This window comes from Ranitomeya variabilis, chromosome 4 (assembly GCF_051348905.1).
Source record: "Ranitomeya variabilis isolate aRanVar5 chromosome 4, aRanVar5.hap1, whole genome shotgun sequence".
Taxonomy (NCBI): domain Eukaryota; kingdom Metazoa; phylum Chordata; class Amphibia; order Anura; family Dendrobatidae; genus Ranitomeya; species Ranitomeya variabilis.
In genome coordinates, this window is record NC_135235.1 from 722,204,644 (window position 1) to 722,227,040 (window position 22,397).

Below are 22,397 nucleotides of genomic sequence, written 5' to 3' on the forward strand. Positions count from 1 at the left end.
TCAGGTTGTTTCTTTTCCTTTTTAAATTCCATGATTCTCCACTATATAGTGTACACTACATATTATATCTGTGCTGCGCACTTGTTCTAGATTGTATGGGCAAAATATGGCACTATAGGGACTAAAAGACTCGTTGTAGAGATTATATGGGCAAAATATGGCACTATATAGGGACTAAAAGACTCGTTGTAGAGATTATATGGGCAAAATATGGCACTATAGGGACTAAAAGACTCGTTGTAGAGATTATATGGGCAAAATATGGCACTATAGGGACTAAAAGACTCCTTGTAGGGATTATATGGGCAAAATATGGCACTATAGGGACTAAAAGACTCTTTGTAGGGATTATATGGGCAAAATGTGGCACTATAGGGACTAAAAGACTCGTTGTACAGATTATATGGGCAAAATATGGCACTATAGGGACTAAAAGACTCCTTGTAGGGATTATATGGGCAAAATATGGCACTATAGGGACTAAAAGACTCGTTGTACAGATTATATGGGCAAAATATGGCACTATAGGGACTAAAAGACTCCTTGTAGGGATTATATGGGCAAAATATGGCACTATAGGGACTAAAAGACTCTGTAGGGATTATTTGGGGGCAAAATATGGCACTATAGGGACTAAAAGACTCCTTGTAGAGATTATATGGGCAAAATATGGCACTATAGGGACTAAAAGACTCTTTGTAGGGATTATATGGGCAAAATGTGGCACTATAGGGACTAAAAGACTCTTTTGGGGTATTATATGGGCAAAATATGGCTTAGAGGAATTGAATGACTCTTTGTGGGTATTATAGGGGCGCAATATTGCCCCCCGGGCACAGAATGATTCTATAGAGGACACTTACATTTGCAATGGATGAATCACGTGCACAACTCTGTTATCCGTGCACGCTTGGTGCAACCTTCTGCAAGATTGTAGCCCTATAGAGAAATCCCGGGCACCACGTCTCCTTTTGGTAAATTTATTAGTACCAAAAAAATCACGTTTCGCCCGCACAGGACCTTCATCAAGCCATAGGAAAAAAGGGACCATGCGTATGTTTCTCTATGGCTTGATACAGGCTGACCATCTTGTAGGAACGTTTGCTTTTTTTGTCTGGTCACTATGTGGCTCTATGGCAGCATACTCGTATCGAATAGAAATTTGCCCCAGACGCTGGCATTTCTGCGGTAGAAATTCGTATCTGGGACATGCAGATGATGCATGACCCCCGGAGTCGGGCAAGGAGTGCGAGGAATCTCTGATATTTTTTGGTCTCCGGGACGTTTTTTGGAACAAACTCACCTTTTGTTAATTGTAATGGAGCAGAACGAATCTTTTCCCAGCTCAGCAAGTAAAAGCGGCTACATGGGACGTACATACTTGCCATCTCCTGAGATCTGTAACATTACACCGCCAGACCATGCATGTAAGATAACTCAATGGCAGACAAACATTCTTTTCACCCGGGCGGAGCGCGGATTAAGAGTTTAGTTTAAGCTCGGGCTGCTCGCTGGAAATCTGAGCCGACTGCTGGGCATTTCTGTGTTGGACCGGGAGAAGAATGTAAAATAAACATGGAGAAAGCCAGGGGGCACCGAGATTGGGAATAATTGGTAGTGGCATACTTACTGGATTAACCCCTTGTAGTTATCAAATCTGCAAATTGGAGATAATTGACAGTAGACTAAGAAAATGATTGACAGGGATATGTGTAATGTGTAGTAGGTTAGATGATGAGCAATAGAGAGATGAAAAACGGCAATAAGGAAGAAATGCAGGAAAGTCTCTATAGATAGAGGTGAGCTGCATATATGATAGATGGACTGTATGGAGAAAAGTGTCGGGCCCTATGTCTTAGGCTATGTGCACACGTTGCGGATTTGCAGCGTTTTTTTCCGTCCGAGCGGAAACGCTGCAGATCCGCAAGTGATTTACAGTACAATGTAAATCAATGGAAAAAAAAAAATGCTGTGCTAATGGTTTGGAAAATTCCGCACGGAAAAGCTGCAGATTAAAAGAAGGAGCATGTCACTTCTTTTGTGCTGATCTGCAGCGTTTTTGTACCCGTTCCATTATAGAAATCTGCAGGGGTAAAAAACGCACAAAATCCGCAACAAAAATGCACAAAAATCCACAGCAAATCCACACAAAATCCACATAAAAAACGCATCAAATCCACACCTGCGTTTTCTGCCAAGAGATGCAGAATCCGCGCAAAAAATTCCAGAGGTAAATCCGCAAAGCGCGCACATAGCCTTAATCCCCTCGCCCCCGGTATATAACATCTCGCCCCCAGTGTATAACATCTGGCCCCTCGCCCTCCGATGTATAACCTCCGCCCCCCGCCATACCATCTGCCTTTACTAACATGGGAGACAGTGGCCGGTGGTGCAGACCTCACGGATACGAGTGCGGTCCTTTAATAGGAGCCACCGAGAAAACAAGTCCATCCATGACATTTCTTTCTCCTAAATCTCCCCTCATCACCTGTGAGTGGAAGAAACCGCAGCAACTCAGCCACGAAGTGGAGACCCCATAACGTTACAGAGCGAGGGGCCGAGTACTGAGGAGCAAAGGGCAGAAAAGTCACCACCGCTCTGCTGATCCCAGAACTGCAGACTCCAGACCTCCTCTGGTATAACATCAGCACAAACACTGTGCCCCTGCCGGGAGCTTCATGGTTGAACAGCTGCATGCAGCCGTACATCACCAAGCACAATCCCGAGTGTCGGATGGAGTGGTGTAAAGCCGCCACCACTGGACTCTGGAGGAGACTTGTTCTGTGCAGTGACGGATCGCACTTCTGTATCTGCCTCTGATGGAGGAGCCTGGGTTTGGTGATTCCAGGGGGACGTTACCCCCTGACTGCATTGTGCCCCCCGTACAGATTGTGGAGGAGGTTGATGCTATGGGCCGTTATTAGGGGGCGGCCTTGGCCCCTTAGTTTCAGTGATGGGAATTCTTAAACCTTCAGCACCAGACATTGTGCACAATTGTAGCTTCTATTTTTGTGGGAACAGTTTGGGGTTCTCCCTTTTCTGTTCCCCATAGCTGTACCCAGTGCACAAGCTCCATACAGACATGGAGTGGGAACAGGAGCGGCCGCACAGAGCCCGGACCTCAGCCCCATCCAGCATCTAGACCAGAAATTGTGAACCTAGACCCCCCAACATCAGGGTCTGACCCCACAAATTCTCTCCTGGATGAAGGGGCAAAAATTCCCACAGACGCCTCCAAAAACCTATAGAAATCCTTCCCAGAAGAGCGGGAGCCGTTATATCTGCAGAGGGGCGACTCCATGTTACTGTCTATGGATGTAGACGTTCCTGGAGGAGGATGTGGAGGGGGGCACATACTTTTTATCTATAAAGTGTATTTCCATATGTATATGATGTAAGCACTGCTGCAGACTTAAGAGTAATGCTTCTTTAAGCAGACCCCGTATAATAAGCGGCACATCCAGCTCCTGTGGTTGCTCACGTGGGTGATCATGTGCCCGTTGTATTAGGATCGATCACTCAGTTCTGGTAATATTTGTTCATCTCCTATAATTGGAGCTGGAGGAGGAAATCACTGTCATTTTGGAACTGAATGCACCGTGATATCATGTCTCCCTCCTAATGGTAGAAGAATAGATGATCCATCCTCCTCCATGCCGGGCGCAGCCGCTCTGCAATGTTATTCTGTTACCTTCCCATCGAGCATTTCCCAGACCTGGCAGACGTCCTCGGCACAGAACCGGCGGTGACCTGTACAGGGACCATGGGACGACCACAGACCATTAGATGACATTTCCCCGATATCTCCTGCGCCTGCTAGGAAGGTGTCATGAATGTGAAGCATTATCCCTGTGTATTCACCAACCATGAATCTGCCCGAGTGGTATAGATTTTCTGAATGGCTCTACAGATAAATTCTTTCTCAGTAGGAGTAAATGCATTTGGATCTTTCCAATACATTTGCCAATTTTCGAGACTTAAAGGAAATGTCCATCTTTTATACACTATACTACAAATTACCTGTGTATATATTCTATACAACGCTATCTATTTTCTACTGATCCTGGATTACATCCTGTATTATACCCCAGAGCTGCACTCACTATTCTGCTGGTGCAGTCACTGTGTACATACATTACATTACCGATCCGGATTTACATCCTGTATTATACTCCAGAGCTGCACTCACTATTCTGCTGGTGCAGTCACTGTGTAGATACATTACATTACCGATCCTGATTTACATCCTGTAGATCTTTTATTATAAAAATGAAAAACATAACAATAATAGCAGAAAACATAACAAAAATATTAGCCAGAAAATAATCAGTATACTGAACACTGGTCCAGCCGCTCATTCTCTCCTCTCACACATATTATACAGTATATACAGAACAATAACTTCAGGTCCGGTCACCAAACAAAATAATAATAACAAATAAAATAAACAATGGAAAACAAAGACTATATACATGAAATTTTTTTTTTTTTTTTTTAGTTTTAAATAAAATAACTACAAATTAAACAAATATATACAATACTACAAGCTATCCTCCATTCCCAACCCCCCGCACTGACCTGAGAGCTGGTCCTGCGTCTCATGCCTCAGTCCATGTCCACGTCCATAGGCCAGATCAGGCAGTGCCAGTTTTTCCCCCAAACAACCCGGTGTCCCATAGTCCCACAAGATAATCCCACCTCCCCCCTTTTCCCACCACCCAACCTAACACCTACACCCAAATCTATATCCCCATTTTTTTTACAATATATACATTATATACAACAGCACACACCACAATAATTACAAAACACGAAGCCCAAGTTCGGCGCCTGCAGCCCTACATCACTGTATAATGATCAAACAAAACAAAAATCTACAGTGTCAGCAGCAGCCCACCACCAGGAAAGGAGATGACCAGACTAGGGCACACTAAAAGAAAAGCCCCTCCAGAGGAGCGCGGCCCTCCGTGCGCCCAGTCTCCCATACTCCAGAGAGCGCACCTTCACCAGGTCACCGAGTATGGTCCTAAACACATCGTCCACTGGGAGGATTTTTCGTTGCGTCGATACTAAGCACCGTGCGTTCCACGTGTGATACCTAACCACTGCGCTAACTATAAATAAGGTGCAGCGGTCCCGACCACCCAGGTCTCCGAATGCTCCATAGGCCCATTCCGCATAGGAGAGACCGGCCAGCCGAGACCAGCCAATGAAGGCGCCCACCCTGTTGTACACCTCTGTGTTGAAGGGACAATGAAGCAGGAAGTGGTCCATGCTTTCCAGCAAGGTACCACAATGCTCCCGAGGACAATTCCTGTCCTCAGAGCTCCTACACTTCAGATTGTCCCTCACACACAGTTTCCCATGGAAGCAGCGCCAAGCCAAGTCCCAAAACTTCGAGGGGATCCTGATAGAATTCAAAAGATGCAAACCCACCCCAAGATCCCGACTTGGGCAGTCCCTGAGCGCCAGAGGCCTCTGGAAATGGGTCAACAGAACCCTACTGTCAAGTAGTTTCCTTGGCAGAGTCCTGATCTCCCACATTCCCAGACCCCACCGACGAATTACCTTCAGAACCAAGGTAGCGTAAGCCGGAAGATGTCCATGCGGTGTGCGAAGATCCTTCACTTGCCCTCCTGTCTCCCATTCCTGGAAGAAAGGCTGAAACCATCCCCTACAGGAGAATACCCACGGAGGAGCCCTCTCTTTCCAGAGGTTTGCGATATTGATCTTAATGAAGGTATCCACAAGGAATACCACAGGGTTGACCATACCCAACCCTCCTAGTCTCCTCGTACGGTAAGTAACCTCCCTCTTGACCAGGTTCAGTCTATTCCCCCATAACAGTTGGAAGAACAAACTGTAGACCCGAGTCCAGAGAGATTCCGGCAAGATGCACACACTGCCCAGATAAATCAGTAAAGGGAGCAGGTAAGTTTTGCTCAGGTTTACCCTTTCCCTTAGGGTCAAAGATCAACCCTTCCATTGGTTCACCTTCTGAGTGGCGATCTCTAGCCTGCTGTCCCAATTTTGTTTGGGGTAATCCCCCTGGCCAAATTCGATGCCAAGGACTTTTGCAGAGACTTTGGGTCCTGGAAGGGTGTCCGGGAGATCAAAACCAGGATCTCCTCCTCCCAGCCAGAGACTCTCACACTTATCCCGGTTGATCTTGGACCCGGATGCCTCCGAGTAGCGATCTACCTCTGACATCAGCCACCCTGCCTCCTCGTGAGAGGAAGCAAACACAGTGACATCATCGGCATATGCCACCACCCTCAGAGTGGCTTCCGGTGCTGCCTGATCCATCCTGATCCCGGCCAACGGTCCATGCTCCACCCTCCTAAGAAGAGGGTCAATCGCAAACACGTACAGCAGCGGGCTCAAGGGACAACCCTGGCGAACACCGGACCCAACCTCAAAAGAGCTACCAATCCAACCATTCACAAGCGGGAAACTCTCTGCCCCACTGTACAAGGTCTTAAGCCAATCAACAAACCCCCCCGGCAGGCCATATCTCAGAAGGACGGACCAGAGGTACTCGTGATTAACCCGATCAAACGCTTTTGCCTGGTCCAGTGACAGCATGTACCCCTTCCAGTGACCAGCCCTACCCTGCTCCACTGTCTCTCGGACACAGAGCACAGCACTAAATGTGCTGCGGCCTGGAACAGAGCAATGCTGGGCCCCCGAAAGGAGTCGGGGTGCAAATTTCACCAGCCGATTAAACAGCACCTTTGCTAGAACCTTCCTGTCTGCATTGAGAAGCGCTATGGGACGCCAATTCTCAATGCAAGACGGGTCCTTACCCTTTGACAAGATGATCAGAGCAGACCTCCTCATTGACTTCGGCAGAGTGCCCGAGGAAAGACACTCATTGAATACCTCAGTCAAGAGGGGAACCAAAACGTCCTTAAAGGTCTTATAGAATTCAGATGTTAAGCCATCTGGACCAGGCGATTTTTTGGGAGCAAGCCCTTCAATCGCCAACTGAACTTCCTCTTCCCTGATCATTTCTGTCAAAACGTCAAGAGAGGGGTCTACCCCTGGTTCGGGGACAGCTTCTGCCAGGAAAGCCGACATCTCATCCCAATCAAGATCCCTCTTCCCCAAGAGGTGCGAGTAGAAGGATCTGACAACCTCCAGGATCCCTGATCTGGATCGCCTCAGGGACCCCGTAGTGTCGACCAGTCCTGTAACCACTTTACTATTCACTGACATCTTGCAGTTTCTGTAAGGGTCGGGTGAGCGGTACTTCCCGTAATCCCTCTCAAAAACCAAAGATGCGTGTCTATCGTACTGACACCTCATAAGCAAAGATTTCACTCTGGAGATCTCCTCGCGGCTACCTCCAGTTGAGACAAGATGCTCGAGTTTCCTCCTCAGACCCTGATACAGGCGGTACCTGCTCAGACTCCTGAGGCTCGAGAGCTGGCGGAAGAATCTCGCCACCCTTTCCTTGAACATCTCCCACCACTCTGACCTACTACTACAAAGATCCAGTAAGGGTACCTGGCTCTGAAGAAAATCCTCAAAGGACTGTCTTATCTCCGCTTCTTCCAAGAGAGACAAATTGAGCCTCCAAAAGCCTCTTCCCATCCGGAGGGTCTCTGTAACATTCAGAGAAAACAAAATTAAACAGTGGTCGGAGAACTCCACCTCAACAACAGACACTGCTGAAGAGACAGCTTCCTCCTTTAAATAAAACCTATCTATTCTGGACCTACAGTTACCTCTATGATAGGTGAACCCCTCGTGGCCTGGGGTGTGCCGAATGTGGACATCCACCAGGCGAGCCTCACTAGCTATACTATTAAGGGCGACGCTATCATAAGTCAGCTTGTCTCTGGAACCTCCTCTATCTCGGGGCCTCGTGACAGCATTGAAGTCCCCTCCAAAGACAACCTGCCGACTTGTAAAAAGGTAGGGCTTGATCCTCATAAAGAGACACTTCCGGTCCCACTTAGATTGGGGACCATAGATGTTAATGAGCCGGAGCTCTTGTCCCTTCATGAGGACATCTAAGATCAGGCACCTCCCCATTTCTAACTTAATAACCCGTCGGCATTCCACCGGTGCGGTAAAAAGGACCGCCACTCCGCTATACGGCTCGGCCGCAAGAGACCAATAGGAGGGCCCGAGTCTCCACTCCCTCTTAGCTTTAAACACATCTGCCATGTTTGGCAGCCTGGTCTCTTGCAAAAAGAAAATGTCAGCTTCAACCCGGCTGAGAAAATCAAAGGCCGCAAATCTAGCTGTATTTGACTTTATGCTGGCGACATTAATGGACGCCAGCGTCAACGGAGTGGGTTCCGCCATCATTGGTGATTGAGTTAGATGGCTTTCTTTTTCCCACTCCCCTTATCCTCTGCCTCAGAGGAGGAATCCTTCCCCCTCTTTAATGACATGGAGGTATCCATTTCCACGCGTTTTTTATTTTTTTCGTCCTCGTCTCCGGACTCTGGGCCAGTCCCTCCCTCCAAGGATCTTACGTTCCCAGAAGGAGGAGACTCGGCGCCCCCTGTGAGCCCCGCCGAAGCCAGAACCTCACCCTCAGCTTCCTCCTTAGAGGAAGAGATGTTTTCAAGGGCTTGGAACCGGTTAGAAAGACCAACCAGAGGGGAGTCGGTTTTTCCTTCCTTAGGTACCTTGGTCAGAGTGAGAGAAGATTTTTTATCTCCCTTCTTTCTCTTCTTTTTGGTGCCGAGCTTACGCTTGTCCTCTAGGCACTGCCTATTATCCTCATCCATACTTTCATAATGGGAGGACTCTGAGGCAGTGGCACTCTCCTCCCTGTGGATCCTCCTGACCTCCTCATCCAACTCATCATCCCTTGGGGCCTCAGCAGCAAGACTGGCATCCAGGACAGGGGCCGCCCCAGTAGCCCGAGGCTCGCCCAGCTCCCTATCCTGTCTGCGCTTGTCTAGACGCCTTAGCTGGGCAGGCGTCTTTTTATTGCTTTTCTTCCTTGGCCCCTCAGCTCCCTCACCCTTGCTAGTCCCTTCCCCAGCAGAATCAGCCTCACGGCTTTCTCCCACCGGGGTCACGACTGCGTTAGCGAAGGAGCGAGGACAACGGCTGAATGGGTGACCTAACTCACCACACAGGTGGCACCTAATCTCCACACAAGATGCAGCAATATGGCCGACATCCCCACACAATGCACACTTCTGCACAGTGCAGTTTGCGCTGAAGTGTGTGGGGTCGCCGCACTTGTGACAGAGCTTCGGTTGCCCCTGGTAGAAGACCAGGATACGATCCCTACCCAGGAAGGCAGATGATGGTATGTGGGCAACCGTACCACCTGAACGCTTAAGTTTTACCATAAACGTCCAGGCCCCTGACCAGATACCAAACTCGTCACGGTTTTTCTTTGGCATCTCCACTACCTCTCCATACCGGCCGAGCCACGTCATGATGTCATAACAAGAAAGCGACTCGTTACATGTCATCACGGTCACTTTCTTGACTTGATTTTGGCGAGACACCGCCTGAACGGCAAAGTCTCGCCAGCCGGGCTCATTTTTTGCCAACTCATAGTTTGACCAGAAAAGTTCAAGCCCCTCCGGCCGAACAAAGCTGACATCAAACTCAGGTGTGGAATAGGGATGTATCAAGGCGTAGAGGTCAATCGCCTTGAAGCCCATCCTCAGCAGGAGCTCCACAACCTTCGACCTTGGAGGACACGCATCACTGCCCCTCCACCGAAGACGGACCACATTCCTATGCACACTACCCGGCCCGGCTGTTGGGAGGGACCACACTGTATCCCCCCCTCTTTGCTCTCGGAAGGCCCCGAGGCCATGCCTCTCTATCCAGAAGGATAGATCAACCTCTCGACCCTCTACCATTAGTGATCTCTCTCCCCTCTTTAGAGCCTCCAGGAGACGCCGTTGCAACATGCCGTCCCCAGAGCCCAGAGACGAGGAGGACGCCCTATTTCCCCCGGAGGTGACAGCGGCATAACTCCTGACAGGTGCTGCCACCACCGGGGGGGCAACCGGACCAGTGACCACATCCACACCAACAGTATCACCATTACCCACCTCCATAACCTCCTCACCCTCCACCAAACCAGCAACCACACCACTAGACAAAGAGTTTTCCTCATCCATACCCACCACCACATTCACTCCTGCTGGACCAGTGACAACAGGGGGTGACATTTTGGCCTCCGCATCATCAGGCACAAGGGGCTGAGTCTCCTCCACAGAACTGGAGGTGACCTCACCCCTGGTTTTATGTGTGCCCTCCGCATCATCAGTTGATATTTTCCGCTGCTTCATGGTTGCTACCAGGCGCCGCTGATCTTTCGCTGTTGTGAGGCACCGCTGATCCTTAGCATCAGGATCTTGTTGACCAGCGGCGCCAACACAGAACAGGACTTTGGTGGGAGGACCGGAACGCCCAGCCCCGGTAACCCCCTCACACTGCCGCCGCTTCTCAACTAAGTGATCAGCGGCAACAGCATTCAGGGGCACCGAGGCTACCGGAGCTGCCCCTGACACCGGGCTGCTCCCCCCCTCCCACTGGGGAGCGCACCACAATATCGTGGCCTGATTTTTCGCCCGCCGCCGGGCCGCCCTCACTGTCCAGCCTCTCGGCTGATGCACCTGCTGCTACGTCCCTGCTACTACAAGCAGAAACGGAGCTCTGCGCCTCACTACATTGCTTTGTAGTCTCCCCGCGCCTTTGCACCGGATCCACAGCAGAACCCGGGCTGGGCTGGGCAACGGGGCTTATACAGCGAGCTGACCCTGCAGCCGACTCAGGGGGTACAGGGAGGGGGGCATATACATAGCTTACCGCTTCCTGCAGCTTAGGTTTGATCTTCTTCACCTTTTTTTTCCGGCCCCCAGGTGCCTCCTCTGGCAAATCATCACCAAGATGGAAGTTCTGAAGGCACACTGGGGACTCCAGGAGCTTGATCTCTGCCATTAGTGCCCCTCCCTGGTCGATGTCACAGTCCTCCCCAGAGCCAGCAGAACTGCGACGAGATGTCATTGTCGCCTGTCCAGCAGGGACCTCGCTGCACGTGGCCTGTGAGTGACTAAGCAGGCTGCCAGGTGGAGCTTTCTGCTGGTCATCATCATCATCCACCTGGCACTCAGGCTGCAGCCCCATCTGCCTTTGCTCTCTGTTATCAGCCATTTCTCTGAATCGATCTTCATTAATAAGTTTTTCCTTAAATGGTCCACTTTTTTCTCTGAGAGCTTTTCTGACTTCAAGCTCATTAATGTCATCCTTCAGTCTCCTTACCTCCGCCTGGAGCTGATTCTTCCTCGGTTTGGAGGAACCTGCAGCTTTGTTGCTTGTGCAGCGCAGCTCCTCTCGGAGCCTCGTGATGGTCTTGCTTGCGTCTTCATACTCACGGAGGTGGCTCATGACCCGGGAGGCATAGGTGGACACAGACTCCCGTGGGCTCTGCAGCGCCCAACCCTCTTCAGTGAGGTCGGCTTCACCTCCGTGAGCACTCAGCTTTCCTCCAGAAGGACTGCCATCTTGCACACTAGCAGGCTTCTCCTCCATGGAAGCCTTGCGGCTTCTCTGGGTCTCTGCAGACCTGGGGGGAGTAGGAGCCACATTGCTGCGACTCCTGGTGGAGCGTCTCACCGCTGAATCCTCTGATGTGCAGGCTGGTTGCTGGTTCCTTCTGCCCCCCGCCAGCCTGGTCCGGGAAGCAGAAGCCTGGGACTTGGCTCCTTCACTCATCCCAGGAAACCCACTCCCTCCCTGGGTAAGAGAGAGAGCAGGTCCCCGGGTGGAGAGGTGGTGGTTCCCAGGAGCTCAGGAGCACACTGCAGGTTCAGCAGCGACCGCACCCACAATCAGCACAGTGAGTAGCAGCTGAGCAGAGCTGCACCCACTATCCTGCTGGTGCAGCCACTGTGCACATACATTACATTACCGATCCTGATTTACATCCTGTATTATACTCCAGAGCTGCACTCACTATTCTGCTGGTGCAGTCACTGTGTACTTACATTACACTACTGATCCTGAGTTACCTCCTGTATTATACACCAGAGCTTCACTCACTATTCTGCTGGTGCAGTCACTGTGTACATACATTACATTACTGATCCTATACTGATCCTGAGTTACATCCTGTATTATCCTCCAGAGCTGCACTCACTATTCTGCTGGTGCAGTCACTGTGTACATACATTACATTACTAATCCTGGGTTACATTCTGTATTATACCCCAGAGCTGCACTCACTATTCTGCTGGTGCAGTCACTGTGTACATACATTACTAATCCTGAGTTACATCCTGTATTATACCCCAGAGCTGCACTCACTATTCTGCTGGTGCAGTCACTGTGTACATACATTACTGATCCTGAGTTACATCCTGTATTATACCCCAGAGCTGCACTCACTACTCTGCTGGTTCAGTCACTGTGTACATACATTACATTACCGATCCTGATTTACATCCTGCATTATACTCCAGAGCTGCACTCACTATTCTGCTGGTGCAGTCACTGTGTACATACATTACATTACCGATCCAGATTTACATCCTGTATTATACTCCAGAGCTGCACTCACTATTCTGCTGGTGCAGTCACTGTGTACTTACATTACATTACTGATCCTGAGTTACCTCCTGTATTATACACCAGAGCTGCACTCACTATTCTGCTGGTGCAGTCACTGTGTACATACATTACATTACTGATCCTATACTGATCCTGAGTTACATCCTGTATTATCCTCCAGAGCTGCACTTACTATTCTGCTGGTGCAGTCACTGTGTACATACATTACATTACTAATCCTGGGTTACATTCTGTATTATACCCCAGAGCTGCACTCACTATTCTGCTGGTGCAGTCACTGTGTACATACATTACTAATCCTGAGTTACATCCTGTATTATACCCCAGAGCTGCACTCACTATTCTGCTGGTGCAGTCACTGTGTACATACATTACATTACTGATCCTGAGTTACATCCTGTATTATACCCCAGAGCTGCACTCACTATTCTGCTGGTGCAGTCACTGTGTACATACATTACATTACCGATCCTGATTTACATCCTGTATTATACTCCAGAGCTGCACTCACTATTCTGCTGGTGCAGTCACTGTGTACATACATTACATTACCGATCCTGATTTACATCCTGTATTATACTCCAGAGCTGCACTCACTATTCTGCTGGTGCAGTCACTGTGTACATACATTACATTACCGATCCTGATTTACATCCTGTATTATACTCCAGAGCTGCACTCACTATTCTGCTGGTGCAGTCACTGTGTACATACATTACATTACCGATCCTGATTTACATCCTGTATTATACTCCAGAGCTGCACTCACTATTCTGCTGGTGCAGTCACTGTGTACATACATTACATTACCGATCCTGATTTACATCCTGTATTATCCTCCAGAGCTGCACTAACTATTCTGCTGGTGCAGTCACTGTGTACATACATTACTGATCCTGAGTTACATCCTGTATTATACTCCAGAGCTGCACTCACTATTCTGCTGGTGCAGTCACTGTGTAAATACATTACATTACTGATCCTGAGTTACATACTCCCACACTACCTCCTCATCCCACCCTCTCTCTCTGTTGGAGTCCTCCAAGTCTCTGTTCTAGGACCCCTACTCTTCTCAATCTATACACTTGGCTTGGGACAACTCATAAACTCCCATGGATTCCAGTACCACCTCTATGCTGATGACACTCAGATCTACCTCTCTGGCCCAGACGTCACCGCTCTGCTGTCCAGAATCCCAGAGTGCCTATCAGCCATATCCTCCTTCTTCTCCTCTCGCTTCCTCAAACTCAATGTGGACAAATCTGAACTCTTCATCTTTCCTCCATCCCACAGATCTTCCTTACCTGACCTATCTATCGCAATCAATGACATCACGCTTTCCCCCGTATCGGAAGTCCGCTGCTTCGGAGTAACATTCGACTCTGCCCTGTCCTTCAAACCGCACATCCAAGCTCTTTCCACCTCCTGTCACCTCCAGCTCAAAAATATCTCCAGAATCCGTCCTTTCCTCAACCTTCAATCCACTAAAATGCTTGTGCACGCCCTCATCATCTCCCCCCTTGACTACTGCAACATCCTTTTCTGTGGCCTCCCTGCTAACACCCTTGCACCTCTCCAGTCCATCCTTAACTCTGCTGCCCGACTAATCCATCTCTCTCCTCGCTACTCCTCTGCTTCACCCCTTTGCAAATCTCTTCACTGGCTCCCATTCCCTCAGCGTATCCAGTTCAAATTACTAATACTAACCTACAAAGCCATCCATAACCTGTCTCCTCCATATATCTCTGAACTAATCTATTACAGCCTACAGCCTGCACTGACCCCGCTGCCTCCTCATCACTACCGAAGCTACCGCCTCACCAACACCGGAGCTCCTGCAACCCCCAACCTACTGTCTCCTTCCCCATAATCCTGTAGAATGTAAGCCCACAAGGACAGGGTCCTCGCCCCTCTGTATCAGTCTGTCATTGTTAGTTTGTTTACTGTAAGTGATATCTGTAATTTGTATGTAACCCCTTCTCATGTACAGCACCATGGAATCAATGGTGCTATATAAATAAATAATAATAATATCCTATAGGTAAAAGAATGGCTGCAAAGGAAGCAGGTACAAGACAGAGATGAACGATCATTCGCAGCGGTTTACACAGGACGTGATGTAGTTATAATGGACAGTGATGAGGAGCATGTAAGTGTTAGAAATCCTAGGAGGAACATGGAGAGTATATAGAAGAATCAAATCCATAACCCAATGTTTCACCAACAGCTTTTTAGCACGTATTTCGAGAAGATACGGCCAACACTTCAGAAGCTGCAATCAACCACCGTGCAGCAGTTTTTTCTTTCTCTAACTGGCCAGGAAGTTAAAAATCCCACAAAAGACCTGGAGCGCTTCCATAACAAGTAAGTGGAAGGGTCTTATTTTTGAAAATAAGGCAAAGGAGGAAAAAAACCACTATTGTCTATGTTGCCCATAGAAACCAATCTGAGCACAGTTTTGGCGTCTTAAATTGCTCAGGTAAAGATGTTCTATGCTTCGTTGCTCCAGGCAACTCATTTTTATTTTCGAATACATGGACACATTTTCAATATAGTCTTAGAGGCCCTATAAAAACAGACAATTGTTCAAGGAGTGTTTGGCAGATCGGCGAGTGCAGCAAAATTGTGGACAATCGGTGGCAGGTTTGTGGTCATGTACATTAGGAACGGTATGTTCATGATTTCTCTACAACCAGAGATCTCCATCTCTGCATGTAAAGGGGCCTTTACCCATACTGACCATTTCTGTCTTCTCAGGTTCAACCTGCCCCTTGTGACATGGAAGATGGCAACGTCTGCGTATGAGCATTGGGCAGATGAGATGTCACAGGACAGTAGATCCTTAACGGATAACTATGTATATTATGGGGACCTTAAGGACCAGATTTTCACCCCAGATTTGGTTGAGGGAATGAAAAAATTGATGAAAATGAAGGAAAACGAGGAAGGAGAAACATCTGGGTAAGAGCACTAACCAAATACCAACTACCTCCCATAGTATCAGATTTGAGCTCAATGGCCTTGCTTATTCCAGTGATTTCCGTGATGTTCCCACCATGCTCATTCAGAATATACACCATATGCTAATGTCAAGAGAGGCATTCAAATAGGTCAATGATAAAAGTCCTTGAAAACCCCTTCACCTAACCTCATTTTCACTTCACAGAAATGTGTCCAAGAGGATGAGGACCAGCAGTCAAGGTCCGAGCAGAGAGGGCCAAAGTGACGAGGGAGAGAGCGGCAGCGAGGAAAGTGAGGGTCCGCGCCATTTCTTGTACCAGAGGCTGATGGATAGGTGCCCTGTAGGGATCAATACTTCACCACCATCGATGAAGCTATGTAAAGAAGTAAACCTGAAACATGCAAAGTTTCTGCGAAATAAATGGATCGGTATTCAGAAAAGATTAAGAGTAGAAGACGCTGCTGGTAAGTTTAAGGCTTTTTCCCTTTCTTTTCATTTCTAATCTATGTGCAGTAGATGGCACAGTGTTCCAGGCCTATGCTTACAGAAATTACCATATTTTTCAGATTTTAAGACACACTTTTGTTTCCCCCAAACTGGGGGTAAAATGGGGGTGTGTCTTAAGATTAATTTTTTTAAATTCAGATTATAACGTGGGGTGTTGCGGGGGTGCATGCGGTGGCTTCACGGGTCCATGGGGGGGCTTTGCGGCACTTTCCAGTGGGCGCCGCCATTATCCATATCCCAGCATGCATTGCCAAGGGGCAACACTTGCTGTGTCCAGACTTTAACAAAATGGCCGCGGGTCGCAGCCTGCACATGCACCGCCTCCGCGGCCATTTTCTGCCAGTCTGAACAAAAGAGAATGTATATACCATATATACAAGAATATAGACATATATACCAGGATGGGGACATATATACCAGGATGGGGGACATATATACCAGGATAGTAGATATATACCAGGATGGGGAACATATATACTAGGATGGGGGACATATATACCAGGATGGGGGACATATACCAGGATGGGAGACATATATACCAGGATAGCAGACATATATACCAGGATGGGAGACATATATACCAGGATGGGAGACATATATATACCAGGAGGAAGAACATATATACCAGGATGGAGAACATATATACCAGGATGGGGAACATATATACCAGGATGGGGAACATATATACCAGGATGGGGAACATATATACCAGGATGGGGAACATATATACCAGGATGGGGGACATATATACCAGGATGGGGGACATATATACCAGGATGGGGAACATATATACCAGGATGAGGAACATATATACCAGGATTGTGAACATATATACCAGGATAACAGACATATATAGCAGGATAGTAGACATACAAACAAGGGGTCAGCCTCCTGGCCAAAGAGCTGAAGGACATCGTGCTAAACAGAGACCCCAGGGCTGGATCCAACAGTGGCCATAATCACACTGAAAGACCCCCGAGAACGAAAGAGCAGAAAACCCCAACGCTACCTCCTGAAGCTGGAAACAAAGCTCTTCACCCAGTGTCAGACCATCAGAGGAGGAGACCTCCATGGAGGAGACCACCGAGCCCGCACAGACACATGCAGAGCAGAGATAGGGATGAGATAAAGACCCTGCTCAATGCACTGTGCAGAATTCTAATGTGACTGGATGGAACCAAGCACTTCTATAAAACAGTCAGAAATCCAGTTTGTCCCACACAGCCATACTCATTACAAGGTATATACACACAAAATACACTGAAGAATGTCTTCACTTACAATCAGCAGCTGGAATATTCAGGGTCTCAACGCCTCAACCTTTGGATCTAAAACAAAGGACCCTGATTTTATACAAAGACTGAAAAATATAGACATTCAGATCCTCCTGGAAACATGGACCAGAGCCGAAAACGAATCCCTGGTGCCTATTGGATACAAGGAATTCTCGGTCCATGCCCAGAAAAATAAAAACACCAAACAGGGCCGGGGCTCAGGAGGAGTATTGATCTGGTATAAAGAGGAGCTCCACCCGTACATCAAACCGGTGAAGAAAGGAGGCAGCCACATATGGATCAGAATCAGCAGCTCCATCCTCACCTGCCAGTCTGATGTTCACCTCTGTGCCACCTATATACCACCGCCAGAGTCCCCCTACTTCAATCCAGACTGCTTCGAGATCTTACAAAGAGAAGCCGCCCATTATCAGGCCCTGGGCAAAGTTCTCATCTTTGGAGACCTCAATGCAAGAACAGGGAGAGAGAGAGACTTCCTGACCACGGATGGGAACATCTACATACTTGGAGCAGAGAATGACGACCAAGACCCTGTACACACTGAGAGAAACAGCTATGACAGTACAGTCAACAAAAGTGGCAGAAAGCTCCTGAACGTATGTAGAAGTCTAGGACTTCATATCCTTAATGGACGAAGCAAGGGTGACTCCTTAGGAAGGTATACACTAAACTCCCATGTAGGGAGGAGTGTAGTAGACTACGCCATTACAGATCTGAACCTGGCAGATGTCAGCGCCCTCATAGTCACCCCACAAACGCACCTGTCAGACCACAGCCAACTTCTTCTGTACATGAAATCTACAGAGAAACCATCCACTCAGAAGCCACAGCAGAGCGGCCTCTTCACCCGGCCTCCATCCTATAAATGGTCCAAAATGTCGGCACTAAAGTATAAAGAAGCTTCCAGCAGACCTGAAATACAGCGGATGCTGCACCACTTCTACAACCTCGAGTACAAGCCAAACCCAGAGGGAGTGAGCCAAGCCGCAAAGGACCTCAACAATATATTCTACGCAATGGCCAGACTGTCAGACCTTAAAAAAGTCGACTACAAGAGACCAAAAGAAACACAGGTCAATGGCTGGTTTGACAAAGAATGTAAAGCTGTACGGAAGACCCTGAGAACAGCCTCCAACAAGAAACACAGAGACCCCAACCACCTGGGTCTGAGGGAAGCCTATGACTCCATACAAAGGCAGTACAAAACCCTCCTCAGGAGGAAGAAGCAGAGTTACATCTCTACCAAGCTTAACCAACTCCGAGACGCCCTCCAAGACAACTCCTTCTGGGAACTATGGAACCACATGGGCACCAAAGACAAGAAAAACAACACCCATATCCAAAATGGCAACCTCTGGCTCCAATACTTCAGAGACCTCTATAAAGACATTCCAAAGGAAGAGCTAAGCCAAGAACAGGAAAACATAATGGCGAAACTAAAAGCAATGGAGGAAAAAATCAAAAACTTCCAAAACCCGGTGGATACACCTATAACACTACAGGAAGTAGCCGAGAGACTCTCCTCCGTAAGATGTAGAAAAGCCAGTGGCCTGGACGGAATCCTACCAGAAATGCTGAAGTACAGCCCACCAGAAATACAGGCTGCAATGGTTAAACTCTTCAATATTGTGCTGAGCGCTGGCTACTTCCCTCGTACCTGGAACCAAGGCCTCATCACACCCATCCACAAGAGTGGGGACAGGTATGACCCAGCCAACTACAGAGGCATATGTGTCAGCAGCAACCTGGGAAAACTGTTCAACAGTATCCTGAACAAGAGGATCCTCACCTTCCTCACCGAGCACAACGTCCTCAGCAAGAGCCAAGCAGGGTTCATGCCGAACCACCGAACCACTGACCACATCTACACTCTGCACAGCCTCATTCAGAGACACGTCTACAATACAAAGAATGAGAAGATATACGCCTGCTTTGTGGACTTTAAAAAGGCCTTTGATTCAGTGTGGCACCCGGGCTTATTCCTGAAACTGCTGGAGAGCGGAATAGGAGGAAAGACCTATGATGTCATCAAAAGCTCCTACACCGAGAACCGCTGCAGCGTGAGTGTGAACAGCAGAAGAACAGCTTATTTCCAGCAGAACCGCGGGGTCAGACAAGGCTGCAGCCTAAGTCCAACACTCTTCAACATTTACATCAACGAGCTGGCTACCGTCCTGGAATCCTCCTCAGCACCAGGTCTCACCCTCCACGACACGCAGGTGAAATTCCTGCTGTATGCAGATGACCTGCTGCTGCTGTCACCAACCGAGAAAGGCCTCCAGGACAACCTGAAAATCCTAGAGAAATTCAGCTCCACCTGGGCTCTACCGGTCAACCTAAAGAAAACCAACACCATGGTGTTCCAGAGGAGAAAGAGAAAATCAGACCAACACCCATCATTTGTCCTCAACAACTGCGACCTCACAGGAACGGACAAATATACCTACCTGGGCCTAGAGATTCACCGGTCAGGGAGCTTCAAACAAGCCATAGAGACCCTGAAAGACAAGGCCTGCAAAACCTTCTATGCCATCCAAAGGAAACTCTACCATCTGAAGCCACCAGTGAGGGTCTGGCTAAAAATTTTCGACTCCATCATCGCCCCAATCCTCCTGTATGGCAGCGAAGTCTGGGGTCCTCACACCTACCCAGACTGGTCAAGGTGGGATACCAGTCCAACAGAAATATTCCACCTGGAATTCTGCAAGCACCTTCTCCAGGTCCATCGGAGCACCTCCAACAGTGCTTGTCGGGCCGAGCTGGGCAGATTCCCTCTACACCTAACAGTTCTAAAGAGGACGCTGTCATTCCGGGCTCACCTGCATAGGAGCAATCCAAGCTCCCATCACCATAAAGCCCTGATACATGTAGGTGAAACAGAAAAACCAGAACCCTCGGAGCAGCCCAGCCAAACCCAACCGGACCAGAACACCAATCACAACAACCTGACAAAAGCCGGAATCAGGAAGATGGCAGAAGAAGGCCAGGAGAGATATGTCAGTGACTGGAAGAATGATATCAACAACTCACAGAAACTGATCATGTACCGGAGTCTACAGAGAGACTACAGACTGGCCCCATATCTGGAGAAACTCCCGGACCCCAGAGATCGCAAGATCCTGAGCCGATATAGACTCAGTGCCCACAGTCTGGCCATCGAATGTGGCCGACACAGGCAGAACTACAAGCCCAGGGAGGAAAGACTGTGCCAACACTGTGATCAGGAGGCCATAGAGGACGAAACCCACTTCCTGCTACACTGCTCCAAATACTCAGCAGTGAGGGACACTCACTTCAGGAGACTCTCACATCTCTTCCCGGACTTCATCACCATGAAGGAGGAAGAGAAAACATATATCCTGCTGGGAGAAGAAGAGAGAGCAGTGGAGATAGCAGCGCGGTATGTGAGCGAATGTCATAGACTGCGAGAAAGAGAACTATGATGCCATGGACTATAGCCCCCACAATGGATCTGCCCCATCCACCTCCCCTATGCCATGGACTATAGCCCCCACAATGGATCTGCCCCATCCACCTTCCCTATGCCATGGACTATAGCCCCCACAATGGATCTGCCCCCATCCACCTCCCCTATGCCATGGACTATAGCCCCCACCCTGGATCTGCCCCCATCCACCTCCCCTATGCCATGGACTATAGCCCCCACAATGGATCTGCCCCCATCCACCTCCCCTATGCCATGGACTATAGCCCCCACCCTGGATCTGCCCCCATCCACCTTCCCTATGCTATGGACTATAGCCCCCACCCTGGATCTGCCCCCATCCACCTTCCCTACAGCTCCTACCCAACATCCCCACAGTCCCTATCCCTATTGCCATTATACACTTGCTTTGGCAAAACTGATGTGTATTTGGTCCTGCCAATAAAGCTTCTTTGAATCTTGAATCTTGAATCATATATAGCAGGATGGGGGACATATATACCAGGATGGGGGACATATATACCAGGATGGGGGACATACCAGGATGGGGAACATATATACCAGGATGGGGAACATATATACCAGGATTGTAGACATATATACCAGGATAGCAGACATATATAGCAGGATAGTAGACATATATAGCAGGATGGGGAACATATATACCAGGATGGGGGACATATATATCAGGATGGGGGACATACCAGGATGGAGGACATATATACCAGGATGGGGAACATATATACCAGGATTGTAGACATATATACCAGGATGGGGAACATATATACCAGGATGGAGAACATATATACCAGAATTGTAGACATATATACCAGGATGAGGACATATATACCAGGATGGGGGACATATATACCAGGATGGGGGACATATATACCAGGATGGAGAACATATATACCAGGATGGAGAACATATATACCAGGATGGGGAACATATATACCAGGATTGTAGACATATATACCAGGATTGTAGACATATATACCAGGATGAGGACATATATACCAGGATGGGGGACATATATACAAGGATGGGGGACATATATACCAGGATGGAGAACATATATACCAGGATTGCAGATATATATACCAGGATGGGGGACATATATACCAGGATGGGGGACATATATACCAGGATGGGGAACATATATACCAGGATGGGGAACATATATACCAGGATTGCAGATATATATACCAGGATGGGGGACATATATACCAGGATGGGGGACATATATACCAGGATGGGGGACATATATACCAGGATGGCGAACATATATACCAGGATGAGGAACATATATACCAGGATTGTAGACATATATACCAGTATTGTAGACATATATACCAGGATGAGGACATATATAAAAACAAAATAAGATGATGGCTAAAAAGCCATGGCCAGCTCACCGATCCTTGCAGGCGCACGGAGCTTCGTCTCGGATCCAGACGAGGGATAATTACAAAGTAGAAACAGAAGGTGCTCCAGCTCCAATAAAAGAGATTCTTTATTAATGGTTAAAATCCAGTGACATAATAGATCCTTGCTGTAGTACAAATGTGGGGGTACAGAGCCCATGCAACGCGTTTCGATCGCTGCCGATCTTAATCAATGCATG

At 48.3% G+C, this 22,397-nt stretch overlaps 2 protein-coding genes across 5 annotated transcripts in view; both read left to right on the forward strand.

The window, feature by feature from the left end:
- The window catches only part of LOC143766657 (uncharacterized), a 1,190,188-nt gene that overhangs the window by 65,914 nt on the left and 1,101,877 nt on the right, over positions 1 to 22,397 (forward strand). The gene's annotated exons all lie outside the window — the stretch shown is intronic.
- The window catches only part of LOC143766645 (uncharacterized), a 101,805-nt gene that overhangs the window by 65,886 nt on the left and 13,522 nt on the right, over positions 1 to 22,397 (forward strand). For all 4 annotated transcript variants that reach the window (XM_077254458.1, XM_077254460.1, XM_077254457.1 and 1 more), the window contains exons 13-16: positions 14,606 to 14,713; positions 14,792 to 14,928; positions 15,322 to 15,525; positions 15,731 to 15,990. In XM_077254458.1, the coding sequence (XP_077110573.1) occupies positions 14,606 to 14,713; positions 14,792 to 14,928; positions 15,322 to 15,525; positions 15,731 to 15,990 (709 nt within the window). The remainder of the gene's footprint in view (positions 1 to 14,605; positions 14,714 to 14,791; positions 14,929 to 15,321; positions 15,526 to 15,730; positions 15,991 to 22,397) is intronic.